At 42.9% G+C, this 13,091-nt stretch overlaps 1 protein-coding gene across 1 annotated transcript in view; it reads left to right on the forward strand.

Annotated features, from left to right (window-relative positions):
* The first annotated feature begins 10,692 nt into the window (after nucleotides 1-10,692).
* The window catches only part of PREX2 (phosphatidylinositol-3,4,5-trisphosphate dependent Rac exchange factor 2), a 299,369-nt gene continuing 296,970 nt past the window's right edge, over nucleotides 10,693-13,091 (forward strand). The window contains exon 1 of the mRNA XM_053558919.1: nucleotides 10,693-11,103. Within this exon, the coding sequence (XP_053414894.1) occupies nucleotides 10,987-11,103 (117 nt within the window). The 5' untranslated portion in view covers nucleotides 10,693-10,986. The remainder of the gene's footprint in view (nucleotides 11,104-13,091) is intronic.

Here is a 13,091-nt window from a genome sequence, read left to right on the forward strand (position 1 = left end):
GCGGACCTACAGAGCTGGAGCAGACATAGTCTTCTCAGGCTTGGGGGAGTGAAAGGGAGGAATCTACTCCTTCAAGGAATGCATGAGTGTCAGGCAGGAAGGGGGGGATCCTGGAAGCAAAAAGCTGCACTTCAGAGAGCCAGATGTGACTTGCAGCACAGGCCCACATGTCATTCTGGGTGGCAGCTGTGCAGGGTGTCCTGGAACTCAGAATACTTCCCAGACCCTGGCTTTTCCACTGCGCATCCCCTTTGCTCTCAGTTATAGCTGATTCTGCAGCCAAATCTGGCCTTGCCACCCCCAAAGCTGCTGTCGGCTTTGACCGGAGGAACACGTGGTCTTCCCAGCCCTCTGCTGAGTTTACCTTAGCAGCCAAGCTGGGACTGGGGGTTGCTTTCTCCTCTCCCATTTTGTCCCTTGTCCGGCCTCCTAGCACCTCTCTTTCCGTTACTTTTTTTTTTTTTGGTTAGACCCTCTTTCCCACACTGTCCTCAGCTCAGTTTAGACTGGGGAGCAGTCCAGCACTTTGGCAGTAGTTGCAGCTCACTTTGAAAGTCGCAGACTCTCAAAACGTGGAGTAGATTCATCATGCTGACATCAGGGACTTGGATTATCGGCCACGACGAGGCGGACTCAGAGGTGGCCACTCTGATGGTGGTGGCTGCTTCCATGGGGACAATGTTGGCTTCAGGGGAAGCAAGGGCTGGCAGGGAAACAAGCTTTTCCATTGTCATTCGCTACCCACTCTCACCTGTCATGACCACTGCCTCACTAACATCCATTTCACTCCTTTCCCATTGGCTTGGATAGGGTTAAACACACCCTCAGCTCAAGGAGTAGGACCTGACTTGCTCTAAGCCAATCATGCCCATCTTTGCGTAAAACATCAGTGATTTATTATTTCCCTCCATTTTATGAGTTGGCCATGTGCGTGGTCCTCTTCTGGTCTGGCTGAGGTCATTCATGCACTTGTAGTCATCAGACAACTCAACAGGAAGTAGAGAGGGACAAATGGCCTCACCACGTATCTGACAATTGAGAATGACCATTGGTTGGGGTGCCTTGGCTCTCCTCTGTGGGGGTGCTTATCCCATAGGCTAACTGTAGACGACCTATAGGCTACACTGGGCTTTTGCCTCCCTTGGTGTAGAGCTAGAGGTTTCCAAGAGAGGAAAAGTTCTTTTCACACTCAATCTCTGGAACGTGTGCATTGTCACCATATTCTGTTGGTAAAGGCAGCTCATACGGCCAGCTAAGACTTAACAGAGTAAAAAAAATAGACTGCACCTCTTTATAGGAGCAGAAGAATTATCAAATTACAAGGGAGCAAAGACACAGGGGGCCACAATTTAGTAAGGGACAGTATCTAAAATGGTTGAGTAAGGTGAGTTGTGCAGTGAAAGTAATGTATGTTGTATAACCCATTGTCCAGTGTTATTTTTAAAGCATTATCTAGAGTATATGTCAGTCTTTATGACTTTCTTTTCTGAGCTGGTGTTCTGCTTTACCACATCTGTGTGTGTGCACGCGTTTAAGCATATGTGCACATGTCATAAATCAAGATATGAAGATACCACTTTTTTTTTTTTTTGGCAACCACATGTCCTTTTATTTAAATGTATTATACTGCATTTGAAACTTCTAGTTAAAGATGGCTCAAGATAGTTGAAGATATGTGTTTCTCCTTAATCTCTTCAAGCTGTCCACCACCGTTAGATAATAGTAAAAACACACACACAGCCCCCACTGCTGTAAAGAGAATGAAAGAGAAATGTGTGCAGCAGAGACACTTCAACAAATTTCTGCAAGATGAAAAGAGGGTGGAGGATTTTTGACAAGGAAAAGAGAGAAAGGAGGTGGTAGAACAGAGTGACAGAGGGAGGGAGCTGCCTCGGGGAGAGGTGGTGGGTATGAAGGTGACAGGATCGACTGACAAGCCTGTCTGCAGAGCTTCTTAATTGCTTTCTTTCTGACATATCCATCTCCTTGCTTCCCTTCTCTATGTTCCCTGATATTTAGCTTAGGAATAGAGCATCAGAATCCAAAAATACCTAAGAATTCTTCTCTAATGAAATGTAAGTATCCAAATAGGTGGAATTAGAATTTGGTGCCAGGACCTCAGAGTCAAGTTTACCCATATTGGCCATTGGAAATGCTACAGCTAACAAGTTGCTCCCTGCCTATTCCTTCCTGCTGAACCCTTCTCTTCATTTAGTTTGGCCTTGGACACATATGTTAAGTCCCCAGTCAGCCTTCCTGTCAATGAGAGAGATCAAGCCAGAAAACAGACCCACATACAGCGACAAGTGAAATACACCCCAGTTAAAGAGAGAAATTACTCCATTCCCCTTTTTAAATAGAATAGATACATTTGAAGACCATCAACCTCAGGAAAGAAGGGCCAAGATGAAGAAATAGAAAAAGTGTCTCCCGAAGAAACAAAAGCACTTCAGAGGAAGACTTAAGGAGATAGTGCCCCAAAAGTACAAAAACAAAATGCAATGGGAAAGGAGCAATTGAAGATCAAATTAGAACATTTGTTACGTGTCCCATCTCATGCCAAATGGAAATTCCTAAGAGGACTCTGACTATAAAACAAACCTCTCACTACATAAACAATATAAACACCAGCAAAGAGATTGAACAAGGCAGAGACAACACCAACAATAAAGCAAAAGAAAAGATTGAACATGTGAAACAGATCAGATGCAGAGAATGATTCTGGCAAGTGCAACTCAGTGAACAGGAGGTCTAGAAAAATGGGCACATTACAACCAAAGGGGAGACATTCTAAATTAACAGAACCAAAAATTTACCCAGAGAATAGAGGAGATGACTTTTCTGTTCGAAAGATTTCATCACATTTCCAGAAAATAATTGGAAGAGCCCAGCGTAAAAATAGTCCTCAAATCTTTTTTTCAAAGCATAAAGGATAAAGAGAAGATTCTTAAACACTTACAGATAGAGCAGATCCTCTACAAAGTTTAGAGTTAAACTAGCATCAACTTTCATCACCAACACTGAATGGTATGAGAAAAATGAGCAGTGCATTCAAAATTCAAAGCTCTAAGGGGCAATAGCTCTGAACTTAGCATTGTTACACAGTTAGACCATCACCAAAACATGATGGCAAAATAATTAGATGTAGTAGAATGGAGAAAATGTATATCCCATGTACCCTTTCTAAGGAAGTTATTTGAGATATAATCCATCAAAAGGCGAGTAGATATCAAGTGTTGTTGGTTAAATTCTATCTTCCCAAAAGATAAAGTCTTAAACCCTCGTACTTGTGGATGTGACCTTATTTGGAAATAAGGTCTTAACAATGACGTCACAAGGGTAGACCTTAAGGTATCCCTATAAAAAGGGGAAATTTGAACACAGAAAGAGACCAGCATAGAGGAAAGATAATGTGAAAATCCAGGGAGAACACCCTTTACAACCTAAGGAATGCTTGAGGCTATCACACCTCTCAAAAGAAACTATCCCTGTTTACACCTTGACCTTGAACTTCTAGTCTCCAGAGCTGTGAGACATCATACTTCCTAATGGCATCCCCAGGAAATTAATACATCAGTAGAAAGGATTTCTGATGGAAGAGATGATGGAATTCACCCAGAGCCCTTGGGAAAACAATCTCGGGATGATAGTTATCTATTAGGTCTTGAAGCCATCATTCTGGATTGGCAATGGGATCAGAATTCTCCAAAAAGAACAGAAGCGAAACAAAGTAAACAAAATCTGGCCTAAGGAATTGGATAAGGTCAGCGACTTTGCGAAGAAAGATGTATTTCTCTTTTCTGCTTAGGATTTTCACCAAAAATAGAAATTAAAACCTAAAAACAGGCTGGGTAACAGAGTCATGGTTCAAATATGAAGGAAACCAAGGGATGTCATGCATGCCTATGAAACAGAAACCATTTAACTGAGAAATGGTCCCTTGAGTATCATGAGGGTTATGATTTTGAACCTACAGAGAATGAGATGCAATCTTATTATATTACTTGTTTCTGCAGTGAACATTATTAAAATAATTTATAATACAAGATGTCCACACAGTTTGTGTGCAATTGCACACAAGAGAAGGGCAGAGAGAAGGGCAGAATTGCCAATTGTTTCACCTACCATGATGAGCAGTCTAAGACATTGGCCTAAATCTTTGAAAACAAGAAATAGTAGTTGAAGTGTGTTATACATTAGATAAAATTATCAATATAAGAAGTTATAACTTTATATAAAATTATAACTATAAAGTGGATACAAACTTCTTAACCAACTAAAGGACATTTATGAAGAATCTACAGCTAACGTCATACTTAAATGGTGACTCTTTGATATAAAGAATATATACGAGACCAAGCACCGTGGTCCAGGCCTGTAAACCCAGCACTCTGGGAGGCTGAGGCAGGTGGATTGCCTGAACTCATGGGTTCGAGACCATCCTAAGCAAGAAGAGCAAGACCTCTGTCTCTAAAAATAGCCAGGTGTTGTGGTGGGTGCCTGGAGGCCCAGCTACTTGGGAGCCTGAGGCAAGAGAATCTCTTGAGCCCAGGAGTTTGAGGTTGCTGTGAGCTGTGACGCCATGGCACTCTACCCAGGGAGACAGCTGAGCTGTCTCAAAAACTTGGTCACCCTCAGTAGAGGGCCCTGGAATCAGAGCTCACAACGACCTCAAACTCCTGGTTTCAAGCAATCCTCTTGCCTCAGTATCCCCAGTAGGGAATAGGTCATGGAGAATAAATGACCCAGAGAGCATGTGTAAGAAGAAGGCCTAGGACCAAATTCCAAAGGGCACCAATGTTTAGAAATGGATCCTAAGAGAGAACTCAGCAAGGAAAGGAAAACAGAACAATAATGTCACAGAAGGCAGTAAGATAGTCAATCCTGTCTTATGCTGCAATAAGGTCAAAGAGGACAAGGAATGAAAAGCTCCCATTCAAATCAGAAGCATAAAGATGGTGGTGACCTGTACTGGCTCAGTGTCATCGCAGTAATGGGACGTAGCCATATTACGGGGGTTTGAGAAAAGACTGGGAGCGGGACACAACTGTAAGAGGGACTGTACCTAACACATTCAAATATTGGCACCTGGTAGTTTTCACCCTCACAGTAACCTGAAATCAAAAAAAAATTAAATAAAAGAAAAGACTGGGGCTTGGCGCCCATAATTCAGTGGTTAGGGAGCCGGCCACATACACTGGGGCTGGCGGTTCAAACCCGGTCCGGGACTGCTAAAACAACAATGGCAACTACAACAAAAAAATAGCTGGGCATTAGGGCGGGCGCCTGTAGTCCCAGTTACTTGGGAGGCTGAGGCAGGAGAACTGTTTAAGTCCAAGAGCTTGAGGTTGCTGTGAGCTGTTATGTCATAGCACTCTACTGAGGGTGACATCAGTGAGACTCTGTCTCAAAAAAAAAAAAAAAAGATTGGGAGAGAAAGAAGTAAAGACAGTTATTGGTGCAGTAACTAATTACCACAAATTCCGAGTCTTCAAACAACTTATACTTGTTATCTCACACTTCCATGTGTGAGAGAGAGCGTCTGACAGGAGTCCTACTGGGCTAAAATCAAGGGGTCAACCAGGTTGTTTTCCTTCTGGGGGCTCTAGAGAATAGTTTTTTACCCCATCCAGCTTCTAGAGCAATGTTTTTCAACCTTTTTTATCTCATGGCACACTTGAACCTATAGATAAACTTCAATGGCACACTTAAATTATATTGATCAAAAAAAGTAATTAAAAAAGAATGTACTTACTGTGCTTTGAACTTCTTTCGAAAATAATTTAATTAACAATCTTAAAAAATGTTCATGGCACATGTAAGATCCCGTCATGGCACACCAGTATTGCGCACGCTCATTGAAAATCACTTTTCTTGAGGCTTCCCGTGACCCTTGGCTTGTCGTTCACTCCCTTTTTTATTCCAAGTCAGCAACGTGGCATCTGACCTTCCTCCCTAGTCACATCTCGCTGGGTAATCTCACCTGGAAAGATTCTCTGCTTCTACAGCCTCATGGGATTAGAATGTTCCACCCAGATAATCCAGGAGAATCTCCCCTCAATGTCCCTAACATAATCATATCTGCATGTGATTACCTTTTGCCATGTAAAGTACAGTATTTATAGTTCTGGGGACTAGGATGTAAATATCTTTGGGGGGCCATTATTCTGCCTCCCACAGGGAGTAAGGAGAACTCTTTAGAAGTTTTTCTCAGAAGAAGAGAAATGGGGCTTGAAGGTATGTGAGGTTGGAGGAGATTTTTCTAAGGAAGTGATGGGGAGAGAAGGCTTAGCAGATGGGCTCTGCAAAGATGATTTTCTTCTGAGACTAATCCCAGACCACAATTGGCTGATTATTTTACTGAGACGATTGCGGGTTAAGTTTTCATAATGAGAAAGTAATTATCCATTTCAGGTTAGATTTATGGTTATCAGGATGATTTGATCATATTTAAACTAGTCTAGAAAAGATCGTATCTTTAAGAACTTCAGGTTGTTGCTAAAATAATGACTGCCTAAACATTTGCTTAGTTTGCCTTACCGTAAAACATTGTAGAAGAAACTAAAATGTGGTTTATGAAAGCTGTATTTTGTCCTCTTAAAAAATACATATTCTAAAATTCTTATATTCATATGTTAGAATTAATTACAAGCTCCAGAACATCCTGTGCTTGTTATGACTACATTGCCTCAAAAATTAAGTGGAAGTAAATGAGGTATTAAGCATGAATGATAAAGTAAATTAATAAATATTTTTAGAGTTATTTCTTGTGTGAGACTCTTAAATGTGCATTAATATAGTCCCAATGTGTTCATAATATTTTTCTGTATTAATATAGTCTAGGGTTGTCTGTCATAAACCAGAGTAGTAAAGAAAATGACAGAATCAATTTACTTGTGGCTAAAGAACAGTATGACTCTTGGAGTTCTCTATTTAATAAGATGAGCATGCAATAAAGCAAGCTTTCAATTTTTTTTGTCTGTACTATATCTTTTACTGAACTTTAGCACCAAGTTTGATTTATTACTTTATCTGGGGGAAATAGTTGTATTGAAATGGCAGTAAGGCTGAAATGGCCTGTATGTGAAATACGACGGGGCAGCCGTCTTCTTGCAAAAAGGCAGCCTTGGATTTTTCAATCTTTCAGTCCAGGAGTAGTCCTGGTCTGTGCCTGACCAAAGGAAGACAACTGGGCACTGGGCTTTGGCTCTTTGAACTTGATGATAACAGATTCTAACCGTACCGAGTTCATGCATACGAATTAAATTTAATGACTGAGCTAGTTTACTACCCAGTCTCTTTACTCTTTGGTCTTCTTTTTCCCCATCTTCTTTTCACTGGATGTTTCAGTCTCATTAGTTTTTCAGGAAAAAAACTGGGATCTTGTCCATCATTTTGGTTGTTGCCTTTTTTTTTTTTTTTCCTCTGGCAGACAGAGCCTGAAGTTTCAATGGAGGAAGTGGAGAGGAATACAACACATTCAGAGTTTATGAAAGACCTTATTTACCATCAAAGTGAAGGTTTCCAGATACTCCAGCCCTGTTTTCTTATGCTGTTAAGTCTTTGATGAGGAATTAAGAACTCCAGCCAGGGCAGTAGAAGACACTTAGAGGTGCCTGGCAGAAGGCACTGCTATGCAGGATCCTGAATGTGGTCATTAATTAAAAATGATATTGAAGAATGGATGAGTGGTAAGAAACTGTCAGATCGTAATACTTTCTGCACAGGCATTTCTGAGAGAGGTCTGAATCTGCACAATTAAAAATGAATATATTTCTGCTAGCTTCCATCATTCTATTTTTTTTTTTTGAAAGCATTCATTGTAGCTTATCTTTGAGTTACTTATCATTGAGACTCTTTCTTGAATCAACTGTAAATCTTTAGATGGTTCTCCAACATTAGTGAGTTTAAAAGAATTTAGGGTGTATATCTCTGGGCTTCTCATTCGATAATTTTCATGTGGAGCCCAGAAGTGTTCATTTCAACAACTTCTCAGGTGACTATAAAGCAATGGTCTGGGACCCATCTTGGGAAATATGTTCCTGGAAATTGGCGTCTTTGTTGTCCTTATGTTGGGTTTCAAGGCAGCTGCCTGTCTCCTAAAATGTCAGGGTTTCAGGCAGCTGCCTGGACTCTCAGTTCTTGGAGAACTCTTGGTCAAAAAATGACTAGACATCCCCAAGGAAGGCAAGCATGAAATAAAATTTATTGAAAAAGATAAAAACAGGCCAGGCATGGTGGCTCACACTTGTTATAATAGCACTCTGGGAGGCTTGAGCTCAGGAGTTTGAGACCAGCCTGAGCGAGAGTGAGACCCCATCACTACTAAAAGAGGAAAAATTAGCTGGGCATGGTGGCTCCTGTAGTCCTAGCTACTTGGGAAGCTGAGGCAGGAGGCATAGCACTTAACCCCAGGGAGACAGCATGAGACTCTGTCAAAAAAAAAAAAAAAAGAGAAAGAAAAAGATAGATTTATAGAGTAAGAGTAAGATATAGGCTTACAGAACAAGATATGATAGCCAGGGAATGGGCTCTCATTGTCGCAACAGGAAAAAAGCAAAGAGGCCTATGTAACGGCCAGTGCTTTGATTTTATACTGAGTTGAGCCTACCTCATGATTTAGAGGTCACCTTGGAACCAGAGTCTTACTGCTCATGCAGACCTCCCATGAGCCTCTCTGTGAGCCCACTGTGGGGTATGGACCACGGTGTAGATTTAAGCTAAGGACATGATAATTAGTCTTAAGGCTGTTCTAGCTCATCTTCAAAACTCTGTTGCACCTGTTGCTAGGCTAGAGCATCCTCTACATCTTTTTGCAGTTGGCATGCTAAGTTTTGATTGGAAGACTGGTAGGGTGGTCCCTCTTCCTCAGGTGTGAGTAGTCACTTGGGCTCCCAAGATGGCAGCCTGAGAGAGCTGTTCCTAGCTACCTAACACTTGGGTCTTAGCACTGTGCAATGGTTAAAAAAGTCGCAGAATTGAGGCAAATGCTTTGGTTGGGTAAAGCCCCAGTGGTGATTCAACCTCAAGTCTATTGCTCTCAGAGGTGATATTGCAGCTCTAGTTTTGCTGTACGTAGACTATTTTTTTTTTTGGATGGAAGGGAACTGCATAGGCATTTCTTTAATTGAGGACAATTGGTAGAAAAGATTCTAGTTTATCTAGGAGAACACCTGATGGAAAACTGCTTTGTATCCTTGTTTTCCTTAGGGAAGGGTGCAGACCCCAGCAGGAGGAAACACATTTACTCCTTGCCACCTACAGTACATGGCAGTTCCATGTTTGATTTTCCCACTCATTCCTGGCTGGGCGCTTCCTCTGTCTTCCATTCCTTTTGTTGATTGTTTACTAGGTGCTGTGAGGTCTGCTCTTTAATGCACTTGGTCCTTTGTTCTTTTGCCACAGTGTGAAGCCATCTACTGTTATTTGCCTTTTGCTCTTGGCTACCTCTAAATAGCCATATGTAAAAGAAAGAGGAAAACCACATCTTTTCCATCAGCTCCACATCATTCAAACACTGTGTCTTTAATGTAACAAGGAAAGTAAATCCCTCTTTGAGTCATTACAGACTGGAATGGAAACAGCACGCTCTGAAAAGACGACATCTGAAAAACTGACATGTGATTATTTTACTGTAAATACCATCTTTATATTTTAGAGTTTTGGTGAGACTTTCTATTATTGGAACAAATTAACACGCCACTTTCTTGCATCAAAAACATTCACTCTTTGGTTTATTTAAATGTCACTCATTCTGGACTGTTTGTAGTTATTCTAAGTAGGACAATCCGACTCTGAAAAATATAAATGGATAATACCAAGACAAAAACATATGCATTGTTTTGTGCGTTAAAATTATTGCTGATATTCAGGCTTAGTAGGTCCTGACTGTTTCTGAGTAAGAAAAGGTAATAAACTTTGACATGAAAATGAATGCTCTGTGCTTCTCTCCATTTTCAAAACTAAGAGTCTCTCTTTTTGGATGAGTATTCAACAACAGCTTTATCTTTTCAATGAGTGACACCATGTTAACTCGCAGGAGCTCTTAGAAACAAAACTGGCGCAAATGTCCTTTAGTTGACTCTACACACTATCTTGATGTTCAAAAAGTTAAAGACATGTGCAACAGCGCAGTGCAATGGTGGCGCTTACTTTATCTGTGGTTTAGTGCGTGGCCAGGGCCGTCATTTTCCCATGGTATCTTCATTTATTATGCTAATTGACTTTCCAAGTGCAAACAGGAGGGTGTCTGACCTGCGAAATCTCAGTTGGAGAGTTTTAAAAGCAAACCTGTTTTGTGCTTGAATAAAACCAAAAATCAGTGTGGTTCTTTTCAAAGACAAGAGGGTCAGTACCGTGGTTGTTTTGTTCCCGTCCAGTTATGTAACCGTGGGGACTTGTTTCTTGGCTTTCAGGATTTGTCCGAAACACATTAAAGCTAAACAATAGGCGGAGTCCCAGGAGCACCCTGAGATCTGTGGCTCCCAGGTTTGGGAACCTCCAATTAGTCCCCTTGCTAGTGCTGACGCTGTGTGCGAGTGTGAGTTTAGTTAGCTGGCACGCAGCACTTCCCAGGGTTGTGTTTCCTTTTTCCTGAGATTTGGCGAAGGGTAAAGGGTCGGAGTCACATGGATACAAAGCATTTGATTAATGTCCAACTCACCGCCGTGGCTGCCGGAGCCGCCTCCCCTCCAGCCCGGGCCGCGTGAGGCCGGAGCAGCGGGGCCGGGCCGGAGCTCCGGTCCCGGGAGTTTCTTCTGTGGAGCCCCGCGCCCCCCGGCGCCCCCGAAGCCGCCCGCGCGGAGGTTCCAGCCCCAGACCCCTCTTCTCCCCCCGCCCCAGACCCTCCTCAGCATGTAAAATCGCCTGTCCCTCCTCGGACTTTGAGGAGGCGGCAACTTTCTTTCCCGGCCGCCCGGGCGGGCCCCAGAGGACGCGCGGGCAGCGCGCAGCACCGCCGGCCAGCGCCGCGTCCCGCCGGCCACCATGGGCGACGAGAGCGCCAAGGACCTGGAGAAGCAGCTCCGCCTGCGCGTGTGCGTGCTCAGCGAGCTGCAGAAGACGGAGCGGGACTACGTGGGCACGCTGGAGTTCCTGGTGTCGGTGAGTGGGGCCCGGCGCGGCCGTGGGAGCGCGCGGGGAGGGGGGGACCCGTCCGGCCTCTCGGCCACCTGAGTCCGCGCGCAGCCGTGGGAGCGCGCGGGGACCCGGGGACCCGTCCGGCCTCTCGGCCACCTGAGTCCGCGCGCGGCGACCACAGCGGGGCTCTGCTGAAGCCCAGACACTCCCCGAGTTGGCCGGGCCTTGGAGAGCTCCGGGTCTCAAAAGTTAGCTCGACAGGGAGAGAGCGCCTGTGCCCGGAATCCCGGCTGCCACATTCCCCCTCACTTTTCCTTATCTCCCTCCCCGGTCGGCTTAATTGCGTTGTGTTATTTTTTCTAGTCTCTCCTCCCGTAAAAATTTTATGTTAAAGCTTTGGCTTGATGATTAAGGGACCACTCTGCTACATCAGGTACACTTAGTAAAAAAAAAAAAGAAATCTTTGAATGTGGAGCTTGTGTTCATACTCAGACAACATGGCCATGAGGTCCCTTTGGTTATAATAATCTTTGAATTGTACGATTCTGGTGGGGGGTACAGAAAAAGAGGCGGGGTTGTGATCCCAGCAGCTGGTGGATATTAAAGCCACATGTGGCGCTCGCCCTGTCCAGGTCCTACAGTCTCCTCCTCCCGGTTTAAATCTGCTCTCTGCTCAGCTCCTGGCCCCCTTTTCATACTGAGCCCGTGAAAATGGTGTAATAAAATTCGCATCTAGCAACTTCAGGATTTCGTGGAATTGGACAGGAACTTTCTGAGTTTCTGCTTGACTCACTGGAGTCTGCTTTGAGAATGTTTTCATTCATTTGAGGGTGGGTGGGGCCAAACTGAATGAAAGTAACTTCTGAGACATCGCTCAAAAGCTGAATTTTTCCTGTTCTCTGTTGAAAACACAAAGAATTGGAGCGTTGGCTTCTTTCCATCCCAGATCTCTGGGAGCATCATTCAAAATTTTTGCCATCTCACTCAAATCCTCCAACCTGCCAACACCAGTCCTGTGCCCCCGGTCTGAAGGAAAATGTTTCAAATGCCAAAATTCTGCTCAGCATTCTGAAATCTGTACACTTTTCAGCTTATCAGCATGATAGAGGAAATTTACTTCTTGGCTGTGGCCAGAGGCAAGAACATTGCCTAAAGTAATGGAAAGAGCACAGGTTGGCAGAATGAATATTCTTGAGCCCCCAGAAACGTACAGATATTTGGAATATCCCCGTAATTGGTGATATAAGGAATCGTTGTACACTTCTTTGCAGCAATGATTGTCAAAAAAGCATGCTTTTAAGATTCGACTTTTCATAGCTTTACATTTGGCTTTCTTCAAACTTTTATGGTAACAGAATCCTTTGACTTTTGAAGATTGAGTCATTTCTTATGGAGTTACTCTTTTTCTGAAGGTGTGTGAGAAAAGTATTGTGAAGAATGCTAATTTGCAGACATAGCTAACCTAAAGTACCTTAAAATACCAATTTGCTGATCTGAATTTAAAATATCAGTTATTCCTCTCATCCTAACTCCTGATTATTACAGTAGAAAACTTACTACTATATAGAGCTAGGAAGAAAGTATGAGAAGAAGTATAAAAGAAATTATATTTTCCTTCTTTACAAGTAGAACATCTTATGATTTGACTGTTTTTATCTCATTCAAAAATTATGATCTCTTCCACTTTTCTTTGTCCATCACTTGTGCTTGTATTTGTTTATACACACAATTGCACCAATTCACCTGAATATCATCCTAAACAAAAGTTTGCCCTGGCTTTTTTTTGGTCATTTCGCTATTCAAAGCCTAAGATCTACATATTTATAATACATTATTAGATTTTTCTTTTGGGGGGTGTTATTTATAGTGACAGTTAATTCCCGTGTAGTTTTCTCAGTCCCCTGAAGTTGATGTAGTCAATCTAGTTTTAAGATTAGACAATGCTGGCTCAGTGACCATAGCTCAGTGGTTATTGCACTGCCACAAACACTGAGGCAGGTGGGTTCAAACCC

This window comes from Nycticebus coucang, chromosome 13 (assembly GCF_027406575.1).
Source record: "Nycticebus coucang isolate mNycCou1 chromosome 13, mNycCou1.pri, whole genome shotgun sequence".
Classification (NCBI taxonomy): domain Eukaryota; kingdom Metazoa; phylum Chordata; class Mammalia; order Primates; family Lorisidae; genus Nycticebus; species Nycticebus coucang.